The following is a 26207-nucleotide window of genomic DNA, read 5'->3' on the forward strand; positions in this document are numbered from 1 at the left end:
CAACGTCCTAAGAAGATCACATTTGTAAATTAATTTAACAAAAAGTTGAGTTTCCCTTTATTCCTAACTTTGCTTGGATCCTGATATCCATCTTTAATCTATGAAGTAGCCTGGAGGATATAGCAAGTGAAACATTATCTAACTAAAAAAAAACAAATTTTTGTACTTTTTATATGTTTTTTTACTTTTTTTTTATTTTAATCTTCAACTATTCAAGTACCAAAAAAAAATAAATAAAAAGTGTGCAGAAGTGAGACAATGAGACTCGGAGACCCTGACTAATATGCATGGCGTTCCGTTCTTTGGGTTGGCAGTCAATAAACATTAGGTTACCTTCATGAAGTGAGAGAATGGATTTATTAAAAAATCTTATCTGGAGGGTTTGAATTTCAATTGGATTGGAATTTGCATATTTTAACAATAACCTCCAATCATTCTGTCTGATCTCTGCTCCGTTAGCCATATACATCTCTTTCTCTTGAATAGATTATCATCGGTTTAATAAACCCTTCATAATATGCAGGTATAACAATAGTACTTGACGGCATAAAGGAAGCATTAAAGTTCTTTCCTGGAGAAGGGGCTTTGCTAACTAGTGATTAAGTTCATATCTTCATACTTTCTGGAGCTGAATACATGATTAAAGAGCTTGTATTCGGGTTCCTCAATCTCGCATTAGCTTGTTAAAGCGTCGTTTCAGACCAGGCATCCTTTCAAATGACAATGGATGTTATGGCGCGCGGCCGGTGAGGATGATGGCGCAGGTAAGGCATAATAAAGCCTTATTCACCGGTGGAGCACAAGGTCTCCATAATTGCTGCAATTAGTCACCCAGTTACACCGCTATCCATTTCAGTGATTCACGGACAGGGTTTCCTTTTTGTTCCCTAAGATCCTTTGCATATTAAAAATTTCGACTCATGCAATTTCAATATTCAAATTTAAGCAAATACACTTTTTTTGTAATGCTTTTCTGAGGATGTTTAGATTTCACTTTTCCGACCACTGATTACAACTTTTTGGAATTTGCTATTGCTTGTTGTTGGTTTGATAAAATTGTTCGGTTCTTCATGAAATCATTTAATTTTTCAAAATTTAGAGGGAGGTTTCATTTATAGATTTTTTTTTTGGGGGGGATAGAAACGTTCATCTTAAAAAGCAAACTTCCAAATAATGTGTCACCAGTGTACCATTAGATAAAATAAGTCTTCATCTCCTTAAAGGGAATCTGTCGGTAGGCTCAACCCTCCTAGGCATCTAAATGGACATGTAGGCCATAGGAAGAAGAAGAATATGATACCTTGATATCTGTGATCCGATGTCTTATTCCGGAGAAATACACATTTTTCCTAATATGTAAATGAGCTGTTAAGATCTGTGGGCCAGACATAGATCTCCCGGAGATTCTGCCTTTAGAGATTATTTTAAATAAACGGGGGAGGTACCAATCTAATAGTGTCACCTCCAGCAATTGTCCTCTAACTTCCCAGACTTTTACAGACTGTTGTAAAAAGAAGAGAGGATGCTACACAATAGTGGACATAACTATTTTGAGATGTATCGCTGCCATTAATTTCTAAAGGAGTTCATATTTTCCAATGAAATAGAAAAATGTCTAATGTTCAACTTTAGATCTATGATCGGTGTTCTGGTGCGAATACAATAAGGCTAGAAAAGATTCCATCATTTTCTTTACATTTTTGTTATAGTTGGCAACTTTTTTAGGAATTGGGGTTGTATGTGTTTTCTTAATTGCCCTGGAGATCCCATAGTGAAGAATATCCTGCTATGTTGTCTTTTTGGAATAGCGCTCGACGATAAAGCGGATGAAACACATTAGATCATTACATCCAGTAAATATATCCGCTTTTACTGTAGAACGGTGCGCCCGGTGTAAATATATTTCCAAATGTGTCTTTTTATGTTTTAGTACAAGCCGTTGTAAAAATATATTTTTTCTTCTGTAGCGTTACAATTTATAGTCAATGTTTTATAACTGGAAAAAAAAATACTGCAAAGCAAACATCAGCCAAAGGGAAAAAAAATGGTTCTATGTGAACGGTTCCGTCCTTTGGTAAAACAGGACGATGGCATTGAGAAGAGCACAATCACGCACAGGATAAATGGGAGCAACAAAAAGGTGATGTTTCAATGATGAAAACCTGATAGCTGTGTTGAACGTTTATCCAATCCTCGCAGGGACAGATTTTAGCCCTGTACGGTATAACATAGGCTTGGCCGATATGGATGATGAAAATAGGCAATAAAGTAGTAAAAAATGATCAAGAATTAAAGAGGATGTTCACTACTTTCACATTGATTATCTTTCCTTAAAAGAGGTCATCAATGAGATGCCAGTAGAGTTGAGCAAAGCAATTTGTAGGATGCTGGTCAAGTGGCCATGCCAGTAGCTCGTAGCCACTGGAGCACAGCCATGTGATCCTTTTCTTACTGGTACTCTATAGCAATGTTCTTATGTTGGGGCACAATGCACATATGATTTAATTGGAGCCTACTAATCAGATGAAGCACTAGTGATGCCGCAAATAGTTGGACGTGCACAGGGCTTTGATGCAAGGTGCAGGAATGGGGTGCGGCAAATCTAATGACTAGACTGCTTTCCCCTGGCATTAGGGGATAAACCAAGATGAAGGTTTTGGATGGACACGGGGATTGCAGCCAAGGAGAAACTGGGAACAAGATAAGTGTTGATCAAGTTAAGCTACTTATCTCTGCCTCTAATGTGGACTTCCGTCTCTAAATGGATTGTTCGAGGTCATGCTCCTTTAAGTCACATTGTCGGCATCCTTGTTCATTTTTTTCAACTGAATTAAAAATTAAATTTGTCAGGCTTTAAAAAAAAAAAAGGTAGAACCAAATTAAGGGGTAGGTTTCTGGAAAGCAATGTAATACATTATTGGCAGTTCCTAGGTAGTGAATGCTGGCCATGTGCATCCTGATGGGAAGAGAAATTGGTCGAACTTAGTGTGTTATAGACAGCCAGAATATTTCACTATTCCATTTGTACAATGTATTCATTTAGAACAAGAACCTGAATGAAGCTGAATGAAGGTTGTGAATGCTTTGTGCTATTCACATATTGGACCAACTCACAGCACTCCATGTGGTTGGGAGTGGTATGGCAGATAAAAATTATACACTTGTTCATATACAGTCTAAGAGAAATATAGATGAATAAATGAATGTATTAATGATTGTGCTTCTATATGCAAATCTGCATTACAATAATAGATAGGATTGTCACAAAAATGATGAAGACTTCTTTTTGACTAGTCTTAAAGAAGACAGCATTGCTTCTGTCAATTTCTTATTTGCCGCATAATTCCTCTTTAAAAAAAGCCTTTTTTTTATCTTCCCAAATTCCCACAATATGCTTAATTCATTAAAAGCACTTCAGAGCTGAGCTTCTGTGGCAAAGAGAACACGGGAGCGGAGATGAATAATTGAATGTTATTGACCTTCCATAACCTGGTATTATTGACCATAAATGATTTAGTTTTAAGTAAACCGCCAAGGCCAAAATAAGTGACCCAGATCTGGCTGCAGTGTGCTCCGAGCGGACCATTCAATTACCAACCACCTAACCTCAGATCTGTAATATGGCAGCGGCCAAGGCTAAATAAGGACTCGGTGTGAATATTCTGATGCTCCGGCCACAAGTGACATAGCCGGGAGTATATTATATACCACATGTTTACATTACGTGTAGGAGGTTCGATATTCTGTTATCTATCTATTATCTATCTATTATCTATCATCTATTATCTATCTATTATCTATCTATTACTATTATCTATATATCATCTATCTATCTATCTATCTATCTATTATCTACAATCTACAATCTGGTTTCCATCCCCATCGTTCCACTGAGACTGCCCTGACCAAAATTACTAATGACCTACTTACAGCCAAAGCTAATGGACAATACTCTATACTCCTCCTTCTAGACCTGTCCTCTGCTTTCAACACAGTTGACCACTGCCTCCTACTACAGATCCTCTCCTCCTTTGGCATCAAAGACCTCGCCCTATCCTCAATCTCCTCATACCTTTCCAACTGTACATTCAGTGTCTCCCACTCCCACACTACCTCCTAATCCCACCCTCTCTCTGTTGGAGTCCCCCAAGGCTCTGTTCTATGACCCTTACTCTTCTTAAACTATACACTTGGCCTGGGACAACTCATAAAGTCTCAAGGATTCCAGTACCACCTTCATGCTGATGACACTCAGATCTACCTCTCTGGCCCAGACATCACCTCTCTGCTGTCCAGAATCCCAGAGTGTCTATCAGCCATATCCTCCTTCTTCTCCTCTTGCTTCCTCAAACTCAATGTGGACAAATCTGAACTCATCATCTTTCCTCCATCTCACAGATCTTCCTTACCTGATCTATCTATCACCATTAATGACATCACGCTTAACCCTGTACTGGAAGTCTGCTGCCTCAAAGTAATCCTAAACTCTGCCCTGTCTTTCAAACCGCACATCCAAGCCCTTTCCACCTCCTGTCGTCTCCAGCTTAAAAATATATCCAGAATCCGTCCTTTACTCAACCCTCAATCTACTATAATGCTTGTGCATGCCCTCATCATCTCCTGCCTCGACTACTGCAACATCCTTTTCTGTGGCCTCCCTGCTAACACTCTCGCACCTCTCCAGTCCATCCATAACTCTGCTGCCCGACTAATTCATCTCTCTCCTCGCTACTCCACCGCTTCTCCCCTCTGCAAATCTGTTCACTGGCTCCCATTCCCTCAGCGTATCCAGTTTAAATGACTAATACTGACCTACAAAGCCATCCATAACCTATCTCCTCCATATACACTCACTGGCCACTTTATTAGGTACACCTGTCCAACTTCTTGTTAACACTTAATTTCTAATCAGCCAATCACATGGCGGCAACTCAGTGCATTTAGGCATGTAGACATGGTCAAGACAATCTCCTGCAGTTCAAACCGAGCATCAGTATGGGGAAGAAAGGTGATTTGAGTGCCTTTGAACGTGGCATGGTTGTTGGTGCCAGAAGGGCTGGTCTGAGTATTTCAGAAACTGCTGATCTACTGGGATTTTCACGCACAACCATCTCTAGGGTTTACAGAGAATGGTCCGAAAAAGAAAAAAAATCCAGTGAGCGGCAGTTCTGTGGGCGGAAATGCCTTGTTGATGCCAGAGGTCAGAGGAGAATGGGCAGACTGGTTCGAGCTGATAGAAAGGCAACAGTGACTCAAATCGCCACCCGTTACAACCAAGGTAGGCCTAAGAGCATCTCTGAACGCACAGTGCGTCGAACTTTGAGGCAGATGGGCTACAGCAGCAGAAGACCACACCGGGTACCACTCCTTTCAGCTAAGAACAGGAAACTGAGGCTACAATTTGTACAAGCTCATCGAAATTGGACAGTAGAAGATTGGAAAAACGTTGCTTGGTCTGATGAGTCTCGATTTCTGCTGCGACATTCGGATAGTAGGGTCAGAATTTGGCGTAAACAACATGAAAGCATGGATCCATCCTGCCTTGTATGGAGCATCTTTGGGATGTGCAGCCGATAAATCTGCAGCAACTGTGTGATGCCATCATGTCAATATGGACCAAAATCTCTGAGGAATGCTTCCAGCACCTTGTTGAATCTATGCCACGAAGAATTGAGGCAGTTCTGAAGGCAAAAGGGGGTCCAACCCGTTACTAGCATGGTGTACCTAATAAAGTGGCCGGTGAGTGTATCTCTGACCTAATCTCCCGATATCTTCCCTCATGTAATCTCCTGTCCTCCCAAGACCTCCTTATCTCCTCACTTATTTGCTCCTCACACAACCGCCTCCAAGACTTCTCCTGAATATCCCCCATCATCCGGAATTCTGTGCCCCAACACGTCCGACTATCAACCATTCGGATCCTTCAGACAGAACCTGAAAACCCATCTCATCAAGAAAGCCTACAGCCTGCAATGACCCCGCGGCCTCCTCACCACCACTGGAGCTATTAATCTATCTATCTATCTATCTATCTATCATCTATTATCTATCTATCTTTCCCTCTGCTGGTTAAGAAAATTTTGGGGGGTGCCATGCCATTTTTTTCAGAAAATAATTTCTTCAGTAAGCTGCATACACTGTTCTAATTACATGTCACTGACATCTTTATATATATTCTATTTTTCTCGCACCCATTGACTTGCATCGGCGAGTCTCGTCCAAGATATGAGGACAATCTCAGTATTCGACAATTTTTTTCTGAGTCCGATTTCAGCTAGAAAAAAAAAAATCACAGATGAGCCGGGACTTACAAATTAACATTAGTCAGAGTGCAACCATTGCACTCGTCCGTTTTTCTTGGACATAACTATGAGCCCTTAGAGGAAAAGTATAATGGAAACACGTCACCACTTCTGTATTTATCACCCGCTTTTGGTTTTGGCTTACAGATACTGATGTAAAATACTGACCAAATACTCTTGTCTGATTTATGACCACAGACCACATCAAAGTTGAACGTACAGAGAACTAGAAGGGTGCAACATTTGTAATGAAACCCAATTGCAAAAATGATATTAAACCCCTAATATATACATTTGATTAAAAAAATGTCCTCAAAGGTGGACAATCCCTTTAACCTTGCATCTTCCTCTAGCTAACTACCTTGTGTATACCTTATCTCTCTGGGGCGGACACATACAGAGGAGGCTCCTGAGCCAGAACAGAATATGGGCCGTTTGCAGCCCAATAGCTCCTCATAATGCACAATGCCTCCTGCTCTGGAGGTGGTTGTGGCCCCCTTACCTCTGGGGCCCCTGTGCGTCCAGCAACGGCCTCAGCTCTGGATTCAGTGCAGCTCATTGTGCAGATCATAGAAGCCATTGTCATGTATTAACATAAAGACCCTCGTATGAGTTTGTATCACGTCTTGATGAAAACCAGAAAGCCGTCTCCAGTACGGGAACCCGTGTAATCGCTTCCCCGACCAGCAGTCTGGATTCTGAGCTTTGATCAGACGGTAACCAGTTTCACATTCTGTCTCACGCAACGCAAAGTATATTTCTCCTGCCGTTATCAAGGTGTAGGTAATTAACAGATCATCACGTGGAAAAGCTTCGGAGGTTTTTTCTCGGAGACATTTGAAGCTGGAATGTTCTTTGGCGCTTTGTGAAAACCGCGTGCATCTTGCCACTTATGCTTTGGGTTTTGTGAGATTTCACCGGAATCAAAGAAGAACGCATGATAGACGTTAATAAATCCCGAGGGTTGGACAGGGACGCCTTACCTAGTGGGGTACGGGCGGCAGTGATGTCAGTGACCAAATCTATGCAGGAAAGGCTGAATATCCCCAATGTCACTGGTGTTTCTAACGTTTTGCACTTATTCTACAGATGCGTCCTCCCTTATAGGGGTTGTGCCAATGTAACACGCTATTGATGATCACTTATTGATCACTGGGGTCTGACCACTGGGACCCCTCCTGAATAGAGCAGAGGTTGAGGACGTGCGTCTCCACTCCATTAATTCATTCTCTATGGGGCTGCCGGAGATAACGCTGTACGTGTCTCACAAAGAATGAATGGAACGGCGTGCGGGCTGTGTCAATGATCAATAAGTTATTTATTATTTATGCAACCTCATATTTACAGATATTATAATCACTGTCCCCAGTGGGGCTCACAATCTACATTCCCTATCAGTATGTGTTTGGAGTGTGGGAGGAAAAAGGAGAACACAGAGGAAACCCACGCACACACGGGGAGAACATACAGACCCCTTGCAGATGTTCTCCTTGTTGAATTTAAACCCAGGACCCTAGTGCTGCAAGGATACAGTGCTATCCACTGAGCCACCATGCTAACCACTGAGCCACTGTGTAACCACTGAGCTACCATACTAACCACTGAGCTACCATACTAAACAGTGAGCCACTGTCCTAATCACTGAACCACCGTATTACCGCTTAGCTACTGTGCTAACCACTGAGATACCATGCTGTCCACTGAGCCACCCTGCTTACCACTGAGCCATGATGCTAACTACTGAGCTACTGTGCTAACCACTGAGCTATCATGCTAACCACTGAGCTACCATGCTAACCAGTGAGCCACCATACTAACAACTGATCCACTGTGCTAACCACTGGGCTACAATTCTAACCACTGAGCCACTGTCCTAACCACTGAGCCATCGTGTTACCACTGAGCTACTAAGCTAACGACTGAGCTACCATGCTAACCACTGAACTACCATACCACTGAGACACTGTCCTAACCACTGAGACACTGTGCTGACCACTGAGCTACAGTGCTAACCACTGAGCCACCATGCTAACCACTGAACCACCATGTTAACCACTGAGCCACTGTGCTGCTAGCTTCTATTCTATCATTATGCGAATACTTATTAACTTAGTACAACTTTCTACAAATTTCATTAGAAATCCAGTTTTCCACTATGTAAGTTGAATCCATTAGTGCTACATGTGTGACCTGACAATGATTTAGCATAAACATCTCCAAACAGAGTATCACAAAATCGTGTTTTTGTTTTTCGCTTTTTCTCAAATGATCATCTCATGCCCCATATTTGGAGATCGTCCATGGTCAATTTTAATCTGAGAAATCCCTACACTGTGAGGACATATTACGGCCGATTTATTATATTGGTTGTCGGGGAGGGGGGTAAGAACATGACATTTATTTGGAGAAGATGGAGAGTATTTTTTCCTTCTTCCTCTCCTCCCAGAGAATCCGATCACACTCTGATCAAACTGTGACCAGAGTGTAATTAGCACCCTCGGCCCAATGCTCTAGGATGAGAGGATATACACTCGTGTGGCCCGAGCCTAATGGACACTAACTAGTAGAACCTTTACTTTTTCATTATAAGAACAATAGTCATGTTTGTTTTTTTCACCCCTTCAATATCTTGTCGTTTTTTTTAAAGAATCTAATTTTTCTTTGACCCAAAAAAAGAAGGTGCTTTCAAAATAACAACAGTGCCTGGGCGTAAAGTCGTTCCCCGAGGGATTGGATGGTGGAAAGGAGCTGGCCCAGGATAGAGCTTCACATACAAGAAAAGGTTTGCTAATTGGCGAGATTAACACAAAAGTTCATTTTCTAATCATGGAAGCCAGCGGATTGTTACCTTGCTCCAAATAATCTTCCGTTAATACCGGCTGTTTCCTGTCGACCATTAGAAGAGGGATTTATCAGACTTTTGGCACTTCCAACTGTCTTGTTTCTCAGAGATGGCTTTTCTCCTATGTTTAATCAAAATCCTGCTTGTTTAAGCATCCTCTTCTATTGAATTATGAAATAATAAAACATTAACTCAATTTTGAGAGGAAATGCTGTGCTGGAGATAACTGTGTTTTGTGTACAGTCTGCCTCTACAACAAGTTTTCGGCATAGGGAGCGATAAATTACAAGGGAGAGAAAGCACTCAAGGTATGTCGCTCCATTGTCTGGAAGCATTACAGATATAATGCAGTGTGCCGTAATGCAATTTAATATAATAATTCAAGAGAGCAGACAATGCCATGTTCCGAGACGAGGCGCTCATCCTTTCTTGACGAGCGGTCCTGATTATAAGCCCTTGAATTATGGCTAATGGCAGACAAAAGCAGCAGCAACCATTGCTTTAGTTCGTTAATGATTGGGGTTGGAGGGTATGGGAGCCTACGGCATGTGGAATTCTCTTGTAAAAGGACTACATCCTAGGGCAGAGAATGGACTCATTTGGTCTCCGTTATCAGCTGTGGTCATGAGGATCCTCGACAATTAGTCTTCACCTTCATTGATTAACCCAAGCCACAGGTTCGAGGATATGAAGATCAATCCATGTTGACTTTGAACAAGTCTCTGGTCAATGTGACGCGAGTCACTATCTATATATGTAATTGTCTAAGGGGTACTTCCGTCTTTCTGTCCTCAACTTCCGTAACGGAAATCCCACGTCGCTGATTGGTCTCGCCAGCTGCCTGTCATGGCTGCCGCAACCAATCGGCGAAAGGCACAGTCCCATTAGTCCCTCCCTACTCCCCTGCAGTCAGTGCCCGGTGCTCGCTCCATACTCTCCTCCAGTCACCGCTAACACAGGGTTAATGCCAGCGGTAACGGACCTCGTTATGCCGCGGGTAACGCACTCCGGTTACGCAGCTATTAACCCTGTGTGTCCCCAACTTTGTTACTATTGATGCTGCCTATGCAGCATCAATAGTAAAAAGATGTAATGTTAAAAATAATAAAAAAACAAAAAACCTGCTATTCTCATCTTCCATTGAGGCGCGCGCGGCTGTCGCCAGCTTCCGTTCCCAGAGATGCATTGCGAAATTACCCAGAAGACTTAGTTGTCTCACGAGACCGCTAAGTCTTCTGGGTAATTTCGCAATGCATCCTGGGAACGGAAGATGGCGGCAGCCGCTCGCGCATCGCCAGAGCTTCGCTGGATTGCTGGAGTATATCACTATTTTTTATTTTAATTATTTTTTTAACAGGGATATGGCGCCCACACTGCTGTATACTACGTGGCCAGTGTTAGATACTATGTGGGCTGTGTTTTGTACTGCATGGGCTGTGCTATATATTACATGGGCAGTGTTATAAACTGCGTGGGCTGTGTTATATACTGCGTGGCCTGTGCTATATACTACCTGGCCAGTGTCATATACTGCGTGGCTGCTATATACTGCGTGGGCTGTGTTATATAGTACATGGGCTGTGTTATATACTGTTTGGGATGTATTATACACTGCGTGGCCACTGTTATATATTGCGTGGCCTGTATTAACACATCGGGTATTCTAGAATATGTATGTATGTATGTATGTATGTATATAGCAGCCACATAGTATATAGCACAGGCCACGTACTGTTTGTCTTCTATATACTACATAGCTCCTATGTACTACGTGGCCTGTGCTATATACTATGTGGCTGTTATATACATACATACATATTCTAGAATACCCGATGCATTAGAATCGGGCCACCATCTAGTTGTAAATATTAGCCCCAGAAGTGGAGAGAAAGACTACAATAACAGAAAGTAAAAATATACACTACTTTACTGAATAAGTAAAGGGAGGTCAAACGATCCGAGGTCAGGTCCAGGAAATGGCGCAGTACAACAAGGGAAGTCAGAGACAAAATCCAATTCACTAGCCGAAGTCAGGAAATCCAGGAAGACAAGACAGTTTACAGGGAGCAGGCTCAAGAGAAGTCAGGTCACAAGCAAAGAGTCTAAGTCTGGAAAGGGAATAAAGTCAGGCTGGGTCAGGCACAGAGCACAGAGGGATCCGTCTTCCACAGGCAGCAGCAAGTGTAGGACTGACACTGGATGGAGGAGCTAGCATGCTTAAGTAGAAGCCTAATCAAGGAAAGTGAACACAGAGCTGAGAAATAATGCGATATAACGCAGAAAGTAAAATTAATTACATGGTGGAATTAATGAACTGATACAAGGCTTAAGGGGCGAAGAGAAAAATTGATTCAGGCTCATGATGACGTCAGGAGAAACAGCTAAGGAATCAGTTCTTAGAACTTTGTGACCTTACACACAATGGTTTTTGGTAATTGAACCCTATATGTCATGATCTCAATGGCAAGAGATCATAGCATCAGCATATATAGGAACTAGCTCTTGGAAGATGGAAACTGAGCTGACCATGAACTAAACCTAACGCACAACTAGCAGTGGCCGGGTAGCATGCCTACGTTGATTCTAGATGCCCAGCACCAGCCGGAGGACTAAATAAAGCTAGCAGAGGAAAATATTAGTCCTAGCTCACCTCTAGAGAAATACCCCGAAAGGAGACAGAGGCCCCCCACATGTATTGGCGGTGAATCAAGATGAATTAACAAACGTAGTATGAAAATAGGTTTAGCAAATTTGAGGTCCACTTACTACATAGCAGAAGACAGAAAGGACACTTTCATGGTCAGCTAAAAACCCTATCAAAACACCATCCAGAAATTACTTTAAAACTCTGGCATTAACTCATAACACCAGAGTGGCAATTCCTGTTCACAAGAGCTTTCCAGACACAGTAACGAAACTACAGCTGTGAACTGGAACAAAAATGCAAAAACAAACATGGACAAGAGTCCAACTTATCTAGTAGTTGTCTAGGAGCAGGAACAAGCACAGAGAGGCTTCTGATAACATTGTTGACCGGCAAGCAACTAACAGAGCAGCAAGGTTATATAGCGACTCCCACATCTTGATGGGAACAGGTGAACAGAGAAGATGAAGACACCAGTTCAATTCCACCAGTAGCCACCGGGGGAGCCCAGAATCCAAATTCACAACAGTACCCCCCCCCTCAAGGAGGGGGCACCGAACCCTCACCAGAACCACCAGGGCGATCAGGATGGGCCCTATGAAAGGCACGAACCAGATCAGAGGCATGAACATCAGATGCATTCACCCAAGAATTATCCTCCTGGCCGTATCCCTTCCACTTGACCAGATACTGGAGTCTCCGTCTGGAAACACGAGAGTCTAAGATTTTCTCCACAACGTACTCCAACTCACCCTCAACCAACACCGGAGCAGGAGGCTCAACGGAAGGCACAACCGGTACCTCATACCTGCGCAATAATGACCGATGAAAAACGTTATGAATAGAAAAGGATGCAGGGAGGTCCAAACGGAAGGAAACAGGGTTAAGAATCTCCAATATCTTATACGGGCCGATGAACCGAGGCTTAAACTTAGGAGAAGAGACCCTCATAGGGACAAAACGAGAAGACAACCACACCAAGTCCCCAACACGAAGACGAGGACCAACACGACGACGGCGGTTAGCAAAAAGCTGAGTCTTCTCCTGGGACAACCTCAAATTGTCCACCACCTGCCCCCAGATCTGATGCAATCTCTCCACCACAGCATCCACTCCAGGACAATCCGAAGATTCCACCTGACCAGAGGAAAATCGAGGATGAAACCCCGAATTACAGAAAAACGGGGACACCAAAGTGGCAGAGCTGGCCCGATTATTGAGAGCGAACTCCGCCAATGGCAAAAAAGCAACCCAATCATCCTGGTCAGCAGACACAAAACACCTCAGATATGTCTCCAGGGTCTGATTAATCCGCTCAGTCTGGCCATTCGTCTGAGGATGGAAAGCGGACGAAAAAGATAAATCTATGCCCATCCTAGCACAGAATGCCCGCCAAAATCTAGACACGAATTGGGTCCCTCTGTCAGAAACGATATTCTCAGGAATACCATGCAAACGAACAACATTTTGAAAAAACAGAGGAACCAACTCGGAAGAAGAAGGCAACTTGGGCAGAGGAACCAAATGGACCATCTTAGAGAAACGGTCACACACCACCCAGATGACAGACATCTTCTGAGAAACAGGCAGATCTGAAATAAAATCCATCGAGATGTGCGTCCAAGGCCTCTTAGGAATAGGCAAGGGCAACAACAATCCACTAGCCCGAGAACAACAAGGCTTGGCCCGAGCACAAACGTCACAAGACTGCACAAAGCCTCGCACATCTCGTGACAGGGAAGGCCACCAGAAGGACCTTGCCACCAAATCCCTGGTACCAAAAATGCCAGGATGACCTGCCAACGCAGAAGAATGAACCTCAGAGATGACTCTACTGGTCCAATCATCAGGAACAAACAGTTTATCAGGTGGGCAACGATCAGGTCTATCCGCCTGAAACTCCTGCAAGGCCCGCCGCAGGTCTGGAGAAACGGCTGACAATACCACTCCATCCTTAAGGATACCTGTGGGCTCAGAGTTACCAGGCGAGTCAGGCTCAAAACTCCTAGAAAGGGCATCCGCCTTAACATTCTTAGAACCCGGTAGGTATGACACCACAAAATTAAACCGAGAGAAAAATAATGACCAGCGCGCCTGTCTAGGATTCAGGCGCCTGGCGGTCTCAAGATAAACCAAATTTTTGTGGTCAGTCAATACCACCACCTGATGTCTGGCCCCCTCAAGCCAATGGCGCCACTCCTCAAAAGCCCACTTCATGGCCAAAAGCTCCCGATTCCCAACATCATAATTCCGCTCAGCGGGCGAAAATTTACGGGAAAAGAAGGCACAAGGCCTCATCACGGAGCAGTCAGAACTTTTCTGCGACAACACTGCCCCAGCTCCGATCTCAGAAGCGTCGACCTCAACCTGAAAAGGTAGAGCAACATCAGGCTGACGCAACACAGGGGCAGAGGAAAAACGGCGCTTAAGCTCCCGAAAGGCCTCCACAGCATCAGGGGACCAATCAGCAACATCAGCACCCTTCTTAGTCAAATCGGTCAATGGCTTAGCAATATCCGAAAAACCAGCAATAAATCGACGATAAAAGTTAGCAAAGCCCAAAAATTTCTGAAGACTCTTAAGAGAAGAGGGCTGCGTCCAATCACAAATAGCTTGAACCTTGACAGGATCCATTTCAATGGAAGAGGGGGAAAAAATATATCCCAAAAAGGAAATCCTCTGTACCCCAAAAACACACTTAGAACCCTTCACACACAAAGAATTAGACCGCAAAACCTGAAAAACCCTCCTGACTTGCTGGACATGAGAGTCCCAGTCATCCGAAAAAAATCAGAATATCATCCAGATACACAATCATAAATTTATCCAAATAATCGCGAAAAATATCATGCATAAAGGACTGGAAAACTGACGGAGCATTTGAAAGACCAAAAGGCATCACTAAATACTCAAAGTGGCCCTCGGGCGTATTAAATGCGGTTTTCCACTCATCCCCCTGCCTGATTCGCACCAAATTATACGCCCCACGAAGGTCAATCTTAGAGAACCACTTGGCCCCCTTTATGCGAGCAAACAAATCAGTCAGCAACGGCAATGGGTATTGATATTTAACAGTGATTTTATTCAAAAGCCGATAATCAATACATGGTCTCAAAGAGCCGTCTTTTTTTGACACAAAGAAAAAACCGGCTCCTAAGGGAGATGACGATGGACGAATATGTCCCTTTTCCAAGGACTCCTTTATATATTCACGCATAGCAGCATGTTCAGGCACAGACAGATTAAATAAACGACCCTTAGGGTATTTACTACCCGGAATCAAGTCTATGGCACAATCGCACTCTCGGTGCGGAGGTAACGAACCAAGCTTGGATTCTTCAAAGACGTCACGATAGTCAGACAGGAACTCAGGAATTTCAGAGGGAATAGATGATGAAATGGAAACCACAGGTACATCCCCATGAGCCCCCTTACATCCCCAGCTCAACACAGACATAGCTCTCCAGTCGAGGACTGGGTTGTGAGATTGCAGCCAAGGCAATCCTAGCACCAAATCATCATGTAGATTATACAGCACCAGAAAGCGAATAATCTCCTGGTGATCCGGATTAATACGCATAGTTACTTGTGTCCAGTATTGTGGTTTATTATTAGCCAATGGGGTGGAGTCAATCCCCTTCAGAGGAATAGGAGTCTCCAAAGGCTCTAAATCATACCCACAGCGTTTGGCAAAGGACCAATCCATAAGACTCAAAGCGGCGCCAGAGTCGACATAGGCGTCCGTGGTAATAGATGACAAAGAGCAAATCAGGGTCACAGATAGAATAAACTTAGACGGTAAGGTGCAAATGGAAACAGATTTACCAAGCTTTTTAGTGCGCTTAGAGCATGCTGATATAACATGAGTAGAATCACCACAATAGAAACACAACCCATTTTTCCGTCTAAAATTCTGCCGCTCGCTTCGGGACAGAATTCTATCACACTGCATACTCTCTGGCGATTTCTCAGTGGACACCGCCAGATGGTGCACTGGTTTGCGCTCCCGCAAACGCCTATCGATCTGAATAGCCATTGTCATGGACTCATTCAGACCCGCAGGCACAGGGAACCCCACCATAACATCCTTAATGGCATCAGAGAGACCCTCTCTGAAAGTCGCCGCCAGGGCGCACTCATTCCACTGAGTAAGCACAGACCATTTACGGAATCTTTGGCAGTAAATTTCCGCTTCATCTTGCCCCTGAGATAGGGACATCAAAGTTTTTTCTGCCTGAAGCTCCAAATGAGGTTCGTCATAAAGCAACCCCAAGGCCAGAAAAAACGCATCCACATTGAGCAACGCAGGATCCCCTGGTGTCAATGAAAAAGCCCAGTCTTGAGGGTCGCCCCGGAGCAAGGAAATCACAATCCTGACCTGCTGTGCAGGATCTCCGGCAGAGCGAGATTTCAGGGACAAAAATAATTTGCAATTATTTCGAAAATTCTGAAACCCAGATCTATTCCCCGAGAAAAATTCCGGCAAAGGAATTCTCGGCTCAGATACAGGTGCATGACAAACAAAATCTTGCAAATTTTGTACCTTCGTAGCGAGATTATTCAAACCTGCAGTTACACTCTGAAGATCCATTGCAAACAGGTGAACACAGAGCCATTCAAAGGAGAAGAAAAAAAAAAAAAAAAAAAAAAATTTCAGCAGACTACTTATTTCTCTCCTTTCTCAGCCAAGGATTTTAACCCTTTAGTGGGCCGGTCAAACTGTCATGATCTCAATGGCAAGAGATCATAGCATCAGCATATATAGGAACTAGCTCTTGGAAGATGGAAACTGAGCTGACCATGAACTAAACCTAACGCACAACTAGCAGTGGCCGGGTAGCATGCCTACGTTGATTCTAGATGCCCAGCACCAGCCGGAGGACTAAATAAAGCTAGCAGAGGAAAATATTAGTCCTAGCTCACCTCTAGAGAAATACCCCGAAAGGAGACAGAGGCCCCCCACATGTATTGGCGGTGAATCAAGATGAATTAACAAACGTAGTATGAAAATAGGTTTAGCAAATTTGAGGTCCACTTACTACATAGCAGAAGACAGAAAGGACACTTTCATGGTCAGCTAAAAACCCTATCAAAACACCATCCAGAAATTACTTTAAAACTCTGGCATTAACTCATAACACCAGAGTGGCAATTCCTGTTCACAAGAGCTTTCCAGACACAGTAACGAAACTACAGCTGTGAACTGGAACAAAAATGCAAAAACAAACATGGACAAGAGTCCAACTTATCTAGTAGTTGTCTAGGAGCAGGAACAAGCACAGAGAGGCTTCTGATAACATTGTTGACCGGCAAGCAACTAACAGAGCAGCAAGGTTATATAGCGACTCCCACATCTTGATGGGAACAGGTGAACAGAGAAGATGAAGACACCAGTTCAATTCCACCAGTAGCCACCGGGGGAGCCCAGAATCCAAATTCACAACACCTATAGGATCAAATTTGGATAAAGTCGATGAATGTGCTCAGGGCAGACCCCACAAATGGCTTAAAGTGACCAACATTCAGTATCACCACAGCCACGTAAAGGTGACCATACAACCGGAATACAGGCACCTGCCAAAGACATGCATGCTCAACCAAGCACAATAGGGATAGCAAAGTATAAAGGGTTCTTAATTAACACTCTTTTGAATAAAAAAGCGTAAAAACCATCCCACCACGACAAGGTGTACCCTGTGTGTACAAAGTACAAGAAACTACAAGAGATAGACCATCCGTGATTCGGTACACATGGTCATGGTGGGACGGCTTTATGTTTTTTCATATCAAAATTCTGTTAACTAAGTTCTTTATATTATTTACATATACTATTACTATTTACTTCCTTCAGGGAATATGCTCTTTTTATTTTTTATTGGGTTTTATTTACTAAAGTTCAACAACCCCGAATTTCTTTCCCAGAACATTATTGGTCAGTAGACCGTCCTGAGGATTAATCAAGCCATAAGTTGAAAATCGCTTAGAAGTAGATGGATTTGCAGAGTGAAAGACCTGTTCTTCTTCACTTTTGCTCTTGGGTTGACCTATCCTGAGATGAGTGCTATCATATACCCAAGTTTGAAAAAATATATAATACTCTGTAGGGAGATATTTATTCTGTATGTGTCTATATGACCTAATAGTTGTGCTGCGGTTTTCAGCCTGCTGAGGGTATCAATATCATGCTACAAGTTTGAATTAAATTTGCATGATGCAAAATTGGAATCTTCAACGATATTGGTGGAACGGTGAAGAAGGATACATCTGTAGATGATGAGCCTTGGTCCTAATACTTGAGGCTTCTCCAAGGTTTCTCTGTCACTTAAGAACACAACAGTATAATAAATGGCATAGAATAGATGAGGGTCTTGGTACAGATTTTGCTTCCACGCCCATGAACTTGCAGTTGCACCTCTTATAGGAGAATAATCTTTCAGAACCCAAGTTGCAATCATTTGCTTCACTCTCGCGGATCCGCTGATGGGTGGTCCTAGCACTTAATGGGACACCATAAATATGCAAGATTTCTAAATAGATCACAGTTGCCTACACCTCACCCCTTGGATTTTTCCTTTTGTTTCCTTGGAAATACGTCTCATCTGATTTCCATACCAACAGACACGCTCGTCCCGGTAAGTGGCACAGCCGGACAGGTAAACCGCCCCTGGACAATCAATCATCATATTTATTTTAATTGTATTGTAATGGTCCCTTAGGAAATCGGTTCAAATGAGCTTGACATTATTAAAATTTTAATGCTCAGTTTTCATAGCTGAATGAATATTTAAAGAGTATGTCCCGCTCTTAACTTATGATGATGAAGAAATTAATGGAATGTCTTGTTTAATGTATCGGTACGTGTTGATGCGAAAGAGTGGCGGGTGGGAGAAGGGGGCGAATGAGAGTTTTGGCATAATTACTGGAAAGAGGTAGAATTGGCAACACATTAATCTTAAAGAATAGGGCAGAGGAGACGACTCTCGGTGGAGTTTGCTAGGAGAATGTGCCTTGTGGTGGAACAGACGGCAATCAGCGGTTCCAGGAACACAGATATTCTAGCAAATTGTTCCAAAACAATTGTCCCTGAGGCGATGGAAGATTAAATATTTACTCAGCAGTGCGGTTCATGAAGTGAGCTGGGACCTTCATATATGTTAATGCAGTGCGATGTGAAGAGGCGTCCTATGTCCTAGTATTTCTATAGGACGTACTAATCCTGCACTTTATACAGAAAAGACATTGACATCTGCACCACCGTGGGACTCATCTCAAGCATGCACACATGGTTTAGAGGCACTAATTAACACAAGTGGAAGTTTTCAGACCGTGGGGGGAAAGCAAAGCACAGGAAGGACATATATATGAGAATGAGGGTGGTCAATGAGTGGAACAGGCTGCCACGAGAGGTGGTGAGTTCTCCTTCAATGGAAGTCTTCAGAGTCTAAGAGGAGACTTAATAGTTGTCTACAAATATCTGAAGGGCTGTCACAGTGTAGAGCAGTGTTCCCCAAGTCCGGTCCTCAAGAGCCACCAACAGGTCATGTTTTCATTATTTCCTTAGTATTGCACAGGTGATGGAATTATTGCCTGTGCAGGTGATGCAATTATCACCTGTGCAATACTAAGGAAATCCTGAAAACATGACCTGTTGGTGGCTCTTGAGGACTGGACTTGGGGAACACTGGTGTAGAGGAATCATCCTTATTCTCATTTGCACATGGAAACATGAGAAGCAATGGGATGAAACTGAAATGGAGAAGATATAAATTAGATATTAGAAAAAACTTTTTGACAGTGAGGGTGATCAATGAGTGGAACAGGCTGCCACGAGAGGTGGTGAGTTCTCCTTCAATGGAAGTCTTCAAACAGAGGCTGGACAGAGATGGTTTAGTGAATCCTGCGCTGAGCTGGGGGTTGGACACGATGACCCTGGAGGTCCCTTCTAACCTTCTATTATCCTATGATATAGGCAGGTGCAGATGACCGTACAGAATCGAGAGAATCGGGCTGATTGTGCAACTCACCCTCTGATCAAACGTTAAAGGGAACCTGTCACCAGTTTTTTTAGTATCCCAACAAATGCCACCACCTTTTTCTCCTAATGTTATGCATTTACATTGCCTCCTGACTCCCCCTGTTCACCTCAAAAAATACCGCACAGGCGCACTTTTTTTATTTTTTATTCATTCTTTTATCTATTTATTTTATTTGTATTTCTTCATTTTATTTTTTTTCCTATGCGTTATTATTTTTTTTTTATTGGTTTGTGTTCAGCTGCAAAAGTAAACAGGTTAAAATAAATAAATAAATAAATAAATAAAAAATAATCCCAGACCCTTGCTGTCTGGTTACTTGAGAGGAGCCGAGCTGAGTCTGCATCAATGTGGCTGATGAATCCTCACTGTAACTAAAAAAGCAATAAATGAATGGTAAAACACAAGGAATTCAGATCCTGATACTTTGTCGCTGACTGTGAGCTGAACCTGAGGCCTCACTGTATATCTCTGTCTGTGAAGCCAAAATCGCGGGAAAAAGGATCGATACACAGACGGATAGCCCATGATTTCATGTGATATATGAGTACACCCCTGCAGGACTGGCCCAGGACTGGCTCTATAACTCTCCAGCTGCTGGAAGTCTGGTAGTGAGTGATTTGTAAGGGGCAGGGGCTCAGGAATAGATCACCTGCTGACAGGTGCTGCTTGTTTCTTTACCTAGAGCCCTGTGATGTCGACAGACCATAATGTGCCGTATATTATACATGCATTAGCTCAGGGGTGACAGAAGAGCTTTCTGGGGACTGATAATGGGCTATGGCACTTTTAGACAATGATTCCGCTACAAATCTCATCATCCAGTCATCCATCGTCCAGTTTCTATTCAGTGATTCATAGTTTGGCGGCCTTAAAGGAAATCTCCAGAAAATAAAAAAAGTTCCATTAAACAATTCTGTTATATGTAATAAATGTTACTGTCAGGCGCGGCCCACCTGAAATAGAGAGCGGCCGAGATATGACCGTCCCAAATAAGCTCCTGTGACACCACTCTCAGCCATGGGGAGAAGGAACCGATGATGTCATCACGGTAAGCCACACCCACCAGCTTTCAGTGGTGGCTCTCTGATTTAATGGCTTGGAACCACACCCCTTTGTGTCATGTGACTTTGAGAGTAGGAATATGTCAATCCAGAGCTGAGGGCAGAGCAAATGTCTCCCACACAGGGAACCTGATTCATGCTGCCCAAACTGCTGCCGCTATGGAATCAGAGGCATATTATTGTCTGCAACTCTCCGGCAGCATTTCAGAAAAGATATACTTTACAGATCCGGCCTGGGTCCATAGTGTGGTGCAGGCGGCCGGCGGCCAGCCTCTCCCCCGCTGCTCTAGGTGACTGACATGTCTGACATGTCTCTCGCTATGAGTGACACCTGTCAATCACCGACACTAGTGCTGGGAGGAGCCAGAACGGATCTTCTGTTTTCTCTGAAACCATGGAAACTTTACAGAAAAAATATATCTGGCTGCCATTGTGCCGAAACCACGGGCAGCATGAAAAAGGTGACAAGTTCCCTAGAACTAGTCATAGATAGATAGATAGATAGATAGATAAATAATAGATAATAGATAGAAAGATAATACATAGATAGATAGATAGATAATAACCGATAGATAGATGATAGATAATAGATGGATAATAGATAGATAGATAAATAATAGACCAATAGATAGATAACAGATAGATAATATATAATATATAGATAATAGATAGATAGACAGATAATAGACCAATAGATAGGTAGATAGATATAGATAGATAGATAGATAATAGATAGATAATATATAATATATAGATAGACAATAGATAGATAGATGATAGATAGAAAGATAGATAGATAAAATATAGTAGATATTATGCAGATATTAGGCAGATATTAGGCAGCCTCTTGCGCTCTCGCCCCTGGGGTCCCCACACTCTTTGCTCCCTGTACATTATGATGTGATTCCTCTGTTCTAATTACAATTACACCAATCCTGAGTAATTATGTGGCCTCTTCTCCTGGAGTGAATCCCACCCTCACAGCAGCTCCTAGCCGGGATCCTAATTGCTTCCTGTGCAGTGTTCCACCCAGTAATTAGTGAATTTTATGTCAAGTTGATTCTAATTATAAGAACTGGACGGCTGGAGAAAAGATAACTTGTCAGGTTCCCGTTGGCCGCCGAGCGATCCGTGCCGCTATCTGTATGGTATCTCTTCCATCGGCATCTGCGGGATGTAATGTGGGGCGGCCACCGATTCCTACAAGACGGACGCTGGGCTCGTATGGACGCCAATGTCCTGGGAAGGGTTTGATAACTTTGATGTTTTGCTTCACTTTTCTTGTACTGATTGTGATCCAGATTACATTCAGAGCCGCGTTCATAATTCTTCTACCTTAAACGATTCGTCTTATCCGCCTTTAGGGACATTATTTTTTTTTATTCATTAAATGCATGTATTCGGGGCTAAAAATATATTTTTTTCCATCTGGTTTCATTAAAAACTGTTGCACCGTTTGGTTTTTGCAAGCCCTTTTGTTTCACTGCCGATTCAGCTGAGAGGAGCTCAGATAAAGACCAGTTACAAAATGTCTCCTTGTTCAATCACAGTGAGCTCACTGACGGGTTCTTAGTTCATTCATTCTGCAGCCAGCGACACATAGAGCAAAACAGAGGCTACAGAAGGCAAATGGGGCAAGAAAAATCATTAAACCCAATCAGAAAAAATATATATTTTTAGCCCCTCCCCCCCCCCACATTCATACATTTAAATAAATAAAACCATTGTCTTGAAAAGTGGACAACTCCTTTTAAGTCAGTTCTTACCTTAATAAACAGTGGAGATCGTGCCCCCATCCTGGTATAATGTCCCCCCATTCTGGGCCACTTCCATTAATATATGTCCCCCATCCTCCCTCATATAATGCCCACCCATCCTATGTCCTCCATCTTGGAAGAAGTCCTCCATTCTGGGCCCTTGCCAGTAATAATATCCTCCTCTCTTTGGCTCTTCTTCAACAATTATATATATATATTAAAAAATCAATTCTACTCACCATTCCCCGCTCCCACAACGTGCAGTGTCCTCTTCTATAGCTGGCGCACAAGCTAGCAGCTGACTTTGGTATGCCGGCCATGGGCAGCACAATGACTTGCACCCTGCCGTCGTCAGCTGTCGGCCTCTGATTGCCCGGCAGCGTGTGTTGCAGTGCAGGGACCCAGTGGGTCTCTGCGTCACAATACATTTCCACTGAATGTGCGTCCTCAGACACACATCCAGCTGAAATAGCTGCTGTCATCTCCGGGCCCACCTCTCACAGACCCGATCGCTGAGACCCCCGATCGTTATGCCCCTGCATATGTCCTGTCCTCTTTTGTCTACCTAACCCAAGATGAGTGGCAAAAGGTGACCATGTATGATGAGTAAAGTAATACGTATGGGGTTGATTTTGTTTTCAGCGCTCATTATTAGCTCAGCTAAGGATTTTTTTTTTTTTTCAAAGAGTCAGGATCCACTTCATTAAAGGCGCGAGTCTTGTGGGAGAGGATGCTACCATATACTGTAATTAAAGATCATAATTAAAGATCTTTTTATGCCAGTGGTAACCTACAAATGAGCTCTGGGGCCGAGTTATAGAAATACATAAAAGCAGAGTTATTACCTAAGAGACCTGAGATTTACCTCCGAGCTCCCAGACAAAAACACAGCAGGCTGCACAGTCAGTGCTCCATGGCCTGCATATGAGATGGTATCTCCGAGCGTTCTCAAATGTAGGTCTGAGCAGAGCCGACATTCGTTGTGTGCCCCCGTGTGATCAGCCGCCTGCTAAGCAGTGAGGCTCGTGGCCACAAACCCCAAAATGAATCGAGTAGTCCCATTACTTACACATTGAGTAACACTGGTGATAGATGAGGTTTGTGTAGTAGCATAGCTGTCATGTCAGGGACTTCTTTTGAATGGGCTGTCATGTCAGTGCAGCAATTTTAAGTTGTCTTTGAGCTTGTAGGTAAATTCTACCTTGTGTTATATCTTTCGTATATAGTAGACACCGATATGAAGGATTCATGCTCTCCTGTCTCTATGGAACACATTACCAGAAGCAACAACAACCTGGAGAACATTAAACGACAGTACTGAGCTGTGTATCTGTGAATCCAGCACTAGGATGAGATAAAACACTTAACGGAACAGCAGCAGCACGGTCTGTGTGTGTCTCCTTGTCTCTGTCTGTTCCTCCTTCCTTCTCCATACACTAAATTCAGCAATTGTAACCTTAGCCTTCAGTTTAAGAGAAAAAGTGGCTGATAAGTGGAGAAAGAAGCTGATTCCCCTGATAACGTATATTACAAAGTTTCCTGCATTTGCTCGTACTATTAATTTATACAAAGCATGTTGAAACAGTGTGCATGTAAAGGGAATCTGTCAGTAGGATCATCTCTGCTAAGCCGTCTATATGGGCATGTACGTCATAGGAAGCTGAATAGTATGATACCTTGATCTCTGTGATCTCATGTCTTATTTCAGAAAAAATCACATTTTTCTTAATATGCAAATGACCTGTTAAGATCTATTGGCTGGACATAGATCTCTACCCCCCCAAAGCTCATTGTAAATTAAAAGGGGAGATGCCAGTGTGAGACATGTAGATCAGGAGAGCAGACTGTCAGTTATTACATGTCTCACGCTGGTAATGCCCGTTTTCATTTACAGTAAATGGAGGCAGATTCTCGGGGAGATCTATGTCCGGCCCATAGATCTTAACAGCTCATTTACATATGAAGAAAAATGTGGAATTCTCTGGAATAAGACATCGGATCGCAGATATCGAGGTGTCAGGCTCCTATGACCTACATGCCCATATATACAAGTAGGAGGGTTGATTAGGTGGCACATGGACAACATCGGCACCGTGCAGTCTTTTATATTTGCAGTTTGTGGTTATGACAACACTGTGCAGCATAGTTATTTAGACCATTCTATAAAAGTGTTTTATTATATGGCGAAAACGTGAAAATCATATCATAACCACAAATCCATAAATTAATGCTACAAAATCTTGCCCTGTTCAAATTGTATGACTCCTCCGGTTCTCTAATGCGGCCATTGTGTTCAGCCTTGAGTCTCCGGGTCAACAATATGTTCTATTAGAAAACGAAGTGACCTGACGGCGTTCTTTACTACGCCTGGACGTGGCCCAAATGTCCTCCTTATCTCCACCAGACACCTTTGTAGCTGTCTATCTAACGCATTAATGGACGTTCTACCTCCAAGATGACACAAAATGTTCATCCTCAGAATCTATCACTGACTTTCCTGATGATTCCTAAGTTCCGTTCTATGATCTATAGATTCAATTGGTCTTTACAACTCTTAAATATTTACTATTATTTAAATATTAAATATTTGCTAAATATTTAATATTACTTATTTTCTAATCTGATAAATACTAGGTAGTAATAATAAAATAATAATGCAAAAATAATGATGACGATGATGATAATACGTATACTTGTTGTTATTGTAGTATAAATATTATTATATTATAATTATTAATATATTATAAATATTGCTATTACTATTATTGTATAATAATATAACACTAATAATAATTATTATTTATTAATAATAATAATAATAATAATAATATCTGATTTTCTATTAATCCAGCAATGATACTTTCTCTTTTTTTATGTTTTTTCCTAGTGAAAAAAAATGTATTTCTCACAATTGATTAAGTGCAGATCTAGCAGAGCTGAGTATGTCAGTTGGTGTCTGGTAATATTACATTGGATGTTTATTGGGGAAGTCAGTTGTCAGTAATTTGATGAAATGTATTGAACACTTTGACGAACTCTCCTCCTCCTTCTCTTCTCTCATGTCCTCCACCTTTTCTGTCTTGCAGATGAACCGACCCATCCAGGTGAAGCCAGCTGACAGTGAAAGCAGAGGAGGTAGTAGTTGGCATTTCTCCCAGCATAATTGCTAAGTAGTCCTGTGATTGCCTTGTGGATTTTGTCATGCAGTGCGCTGATCAATTAGCAGCCGAATCACTGCCAGAGAAATTCCCTCTGCAGTGTGGCTTTCTTACTTATTAAATCCCTTCTTTTTTTCTTTATTTTTATTTGACTTTTGCACATTCAATTATTATTAGATTTTTTTCTTTTGGCAAAGACAGGAGGAGGTAGCCCGCGATTCCCTAGGAAATCATTAATGGCCAGGTGAAGTAGTTGACTGTCAGATACCAACTTTTTTCAAAAAGTCGAAAATGAATCTAAACTTTCCCTTTGCAGAGCGGTGAGGAAATCTTTGCTGTTTTGGGAATTTGTAGAGTAAATACGGAGATATGACAGGAGGTCTCATCCACCTTCAGATAACATTGAC

The 26207-nt window shown here is 42.6% G+C and overlaps 1 protein-coding gene across 29 annotated transcripts in view; it reads left to right on the forward strand.

Annotated features, from left to right (window-relative positions):
* CELF4 (CUGBP Elav-like family member 4) overlaps positions 1 to 26207 on the forward strand; it is a 1364246-nt gene that overhangs the window by 826218 nt on the left and 511821 nt on the right. For all 29 annotated transcript variants that reach the window (XR_013221177.1, XR_013221171.1, XR_013221173.1 and 26 more), the window contains exon 3: positions 25729 to 25777. Coding sequence is in view for 24 of the 29 variants with exons in the window: in XM_077284083.1 (XP_077140198.1) it covers positions 25729 to 25777 (49 nt within the window). In the remaining 5 variants the exon portion in view is untranslated. The remainder of the gene's footprint in view (positions 1 to 25728; positions 25778 to 26207) is intronic.

This window comes from Ranitomeya variabilis, chromosome 1 (genome assembly GCF_051348905.1).
Source record: "Ranitomeya variabilis isolate aRanVar5 chromosome 1, aRanVar5.hap1, whole genome shotgun sequence".
NCBI classification, from domain to species: Eukaryota; Metazoa; Chordata; class Amphibia; order Anura; family Dendrobatidae; genus Ranitomeya; species Ranitomeya variabilis.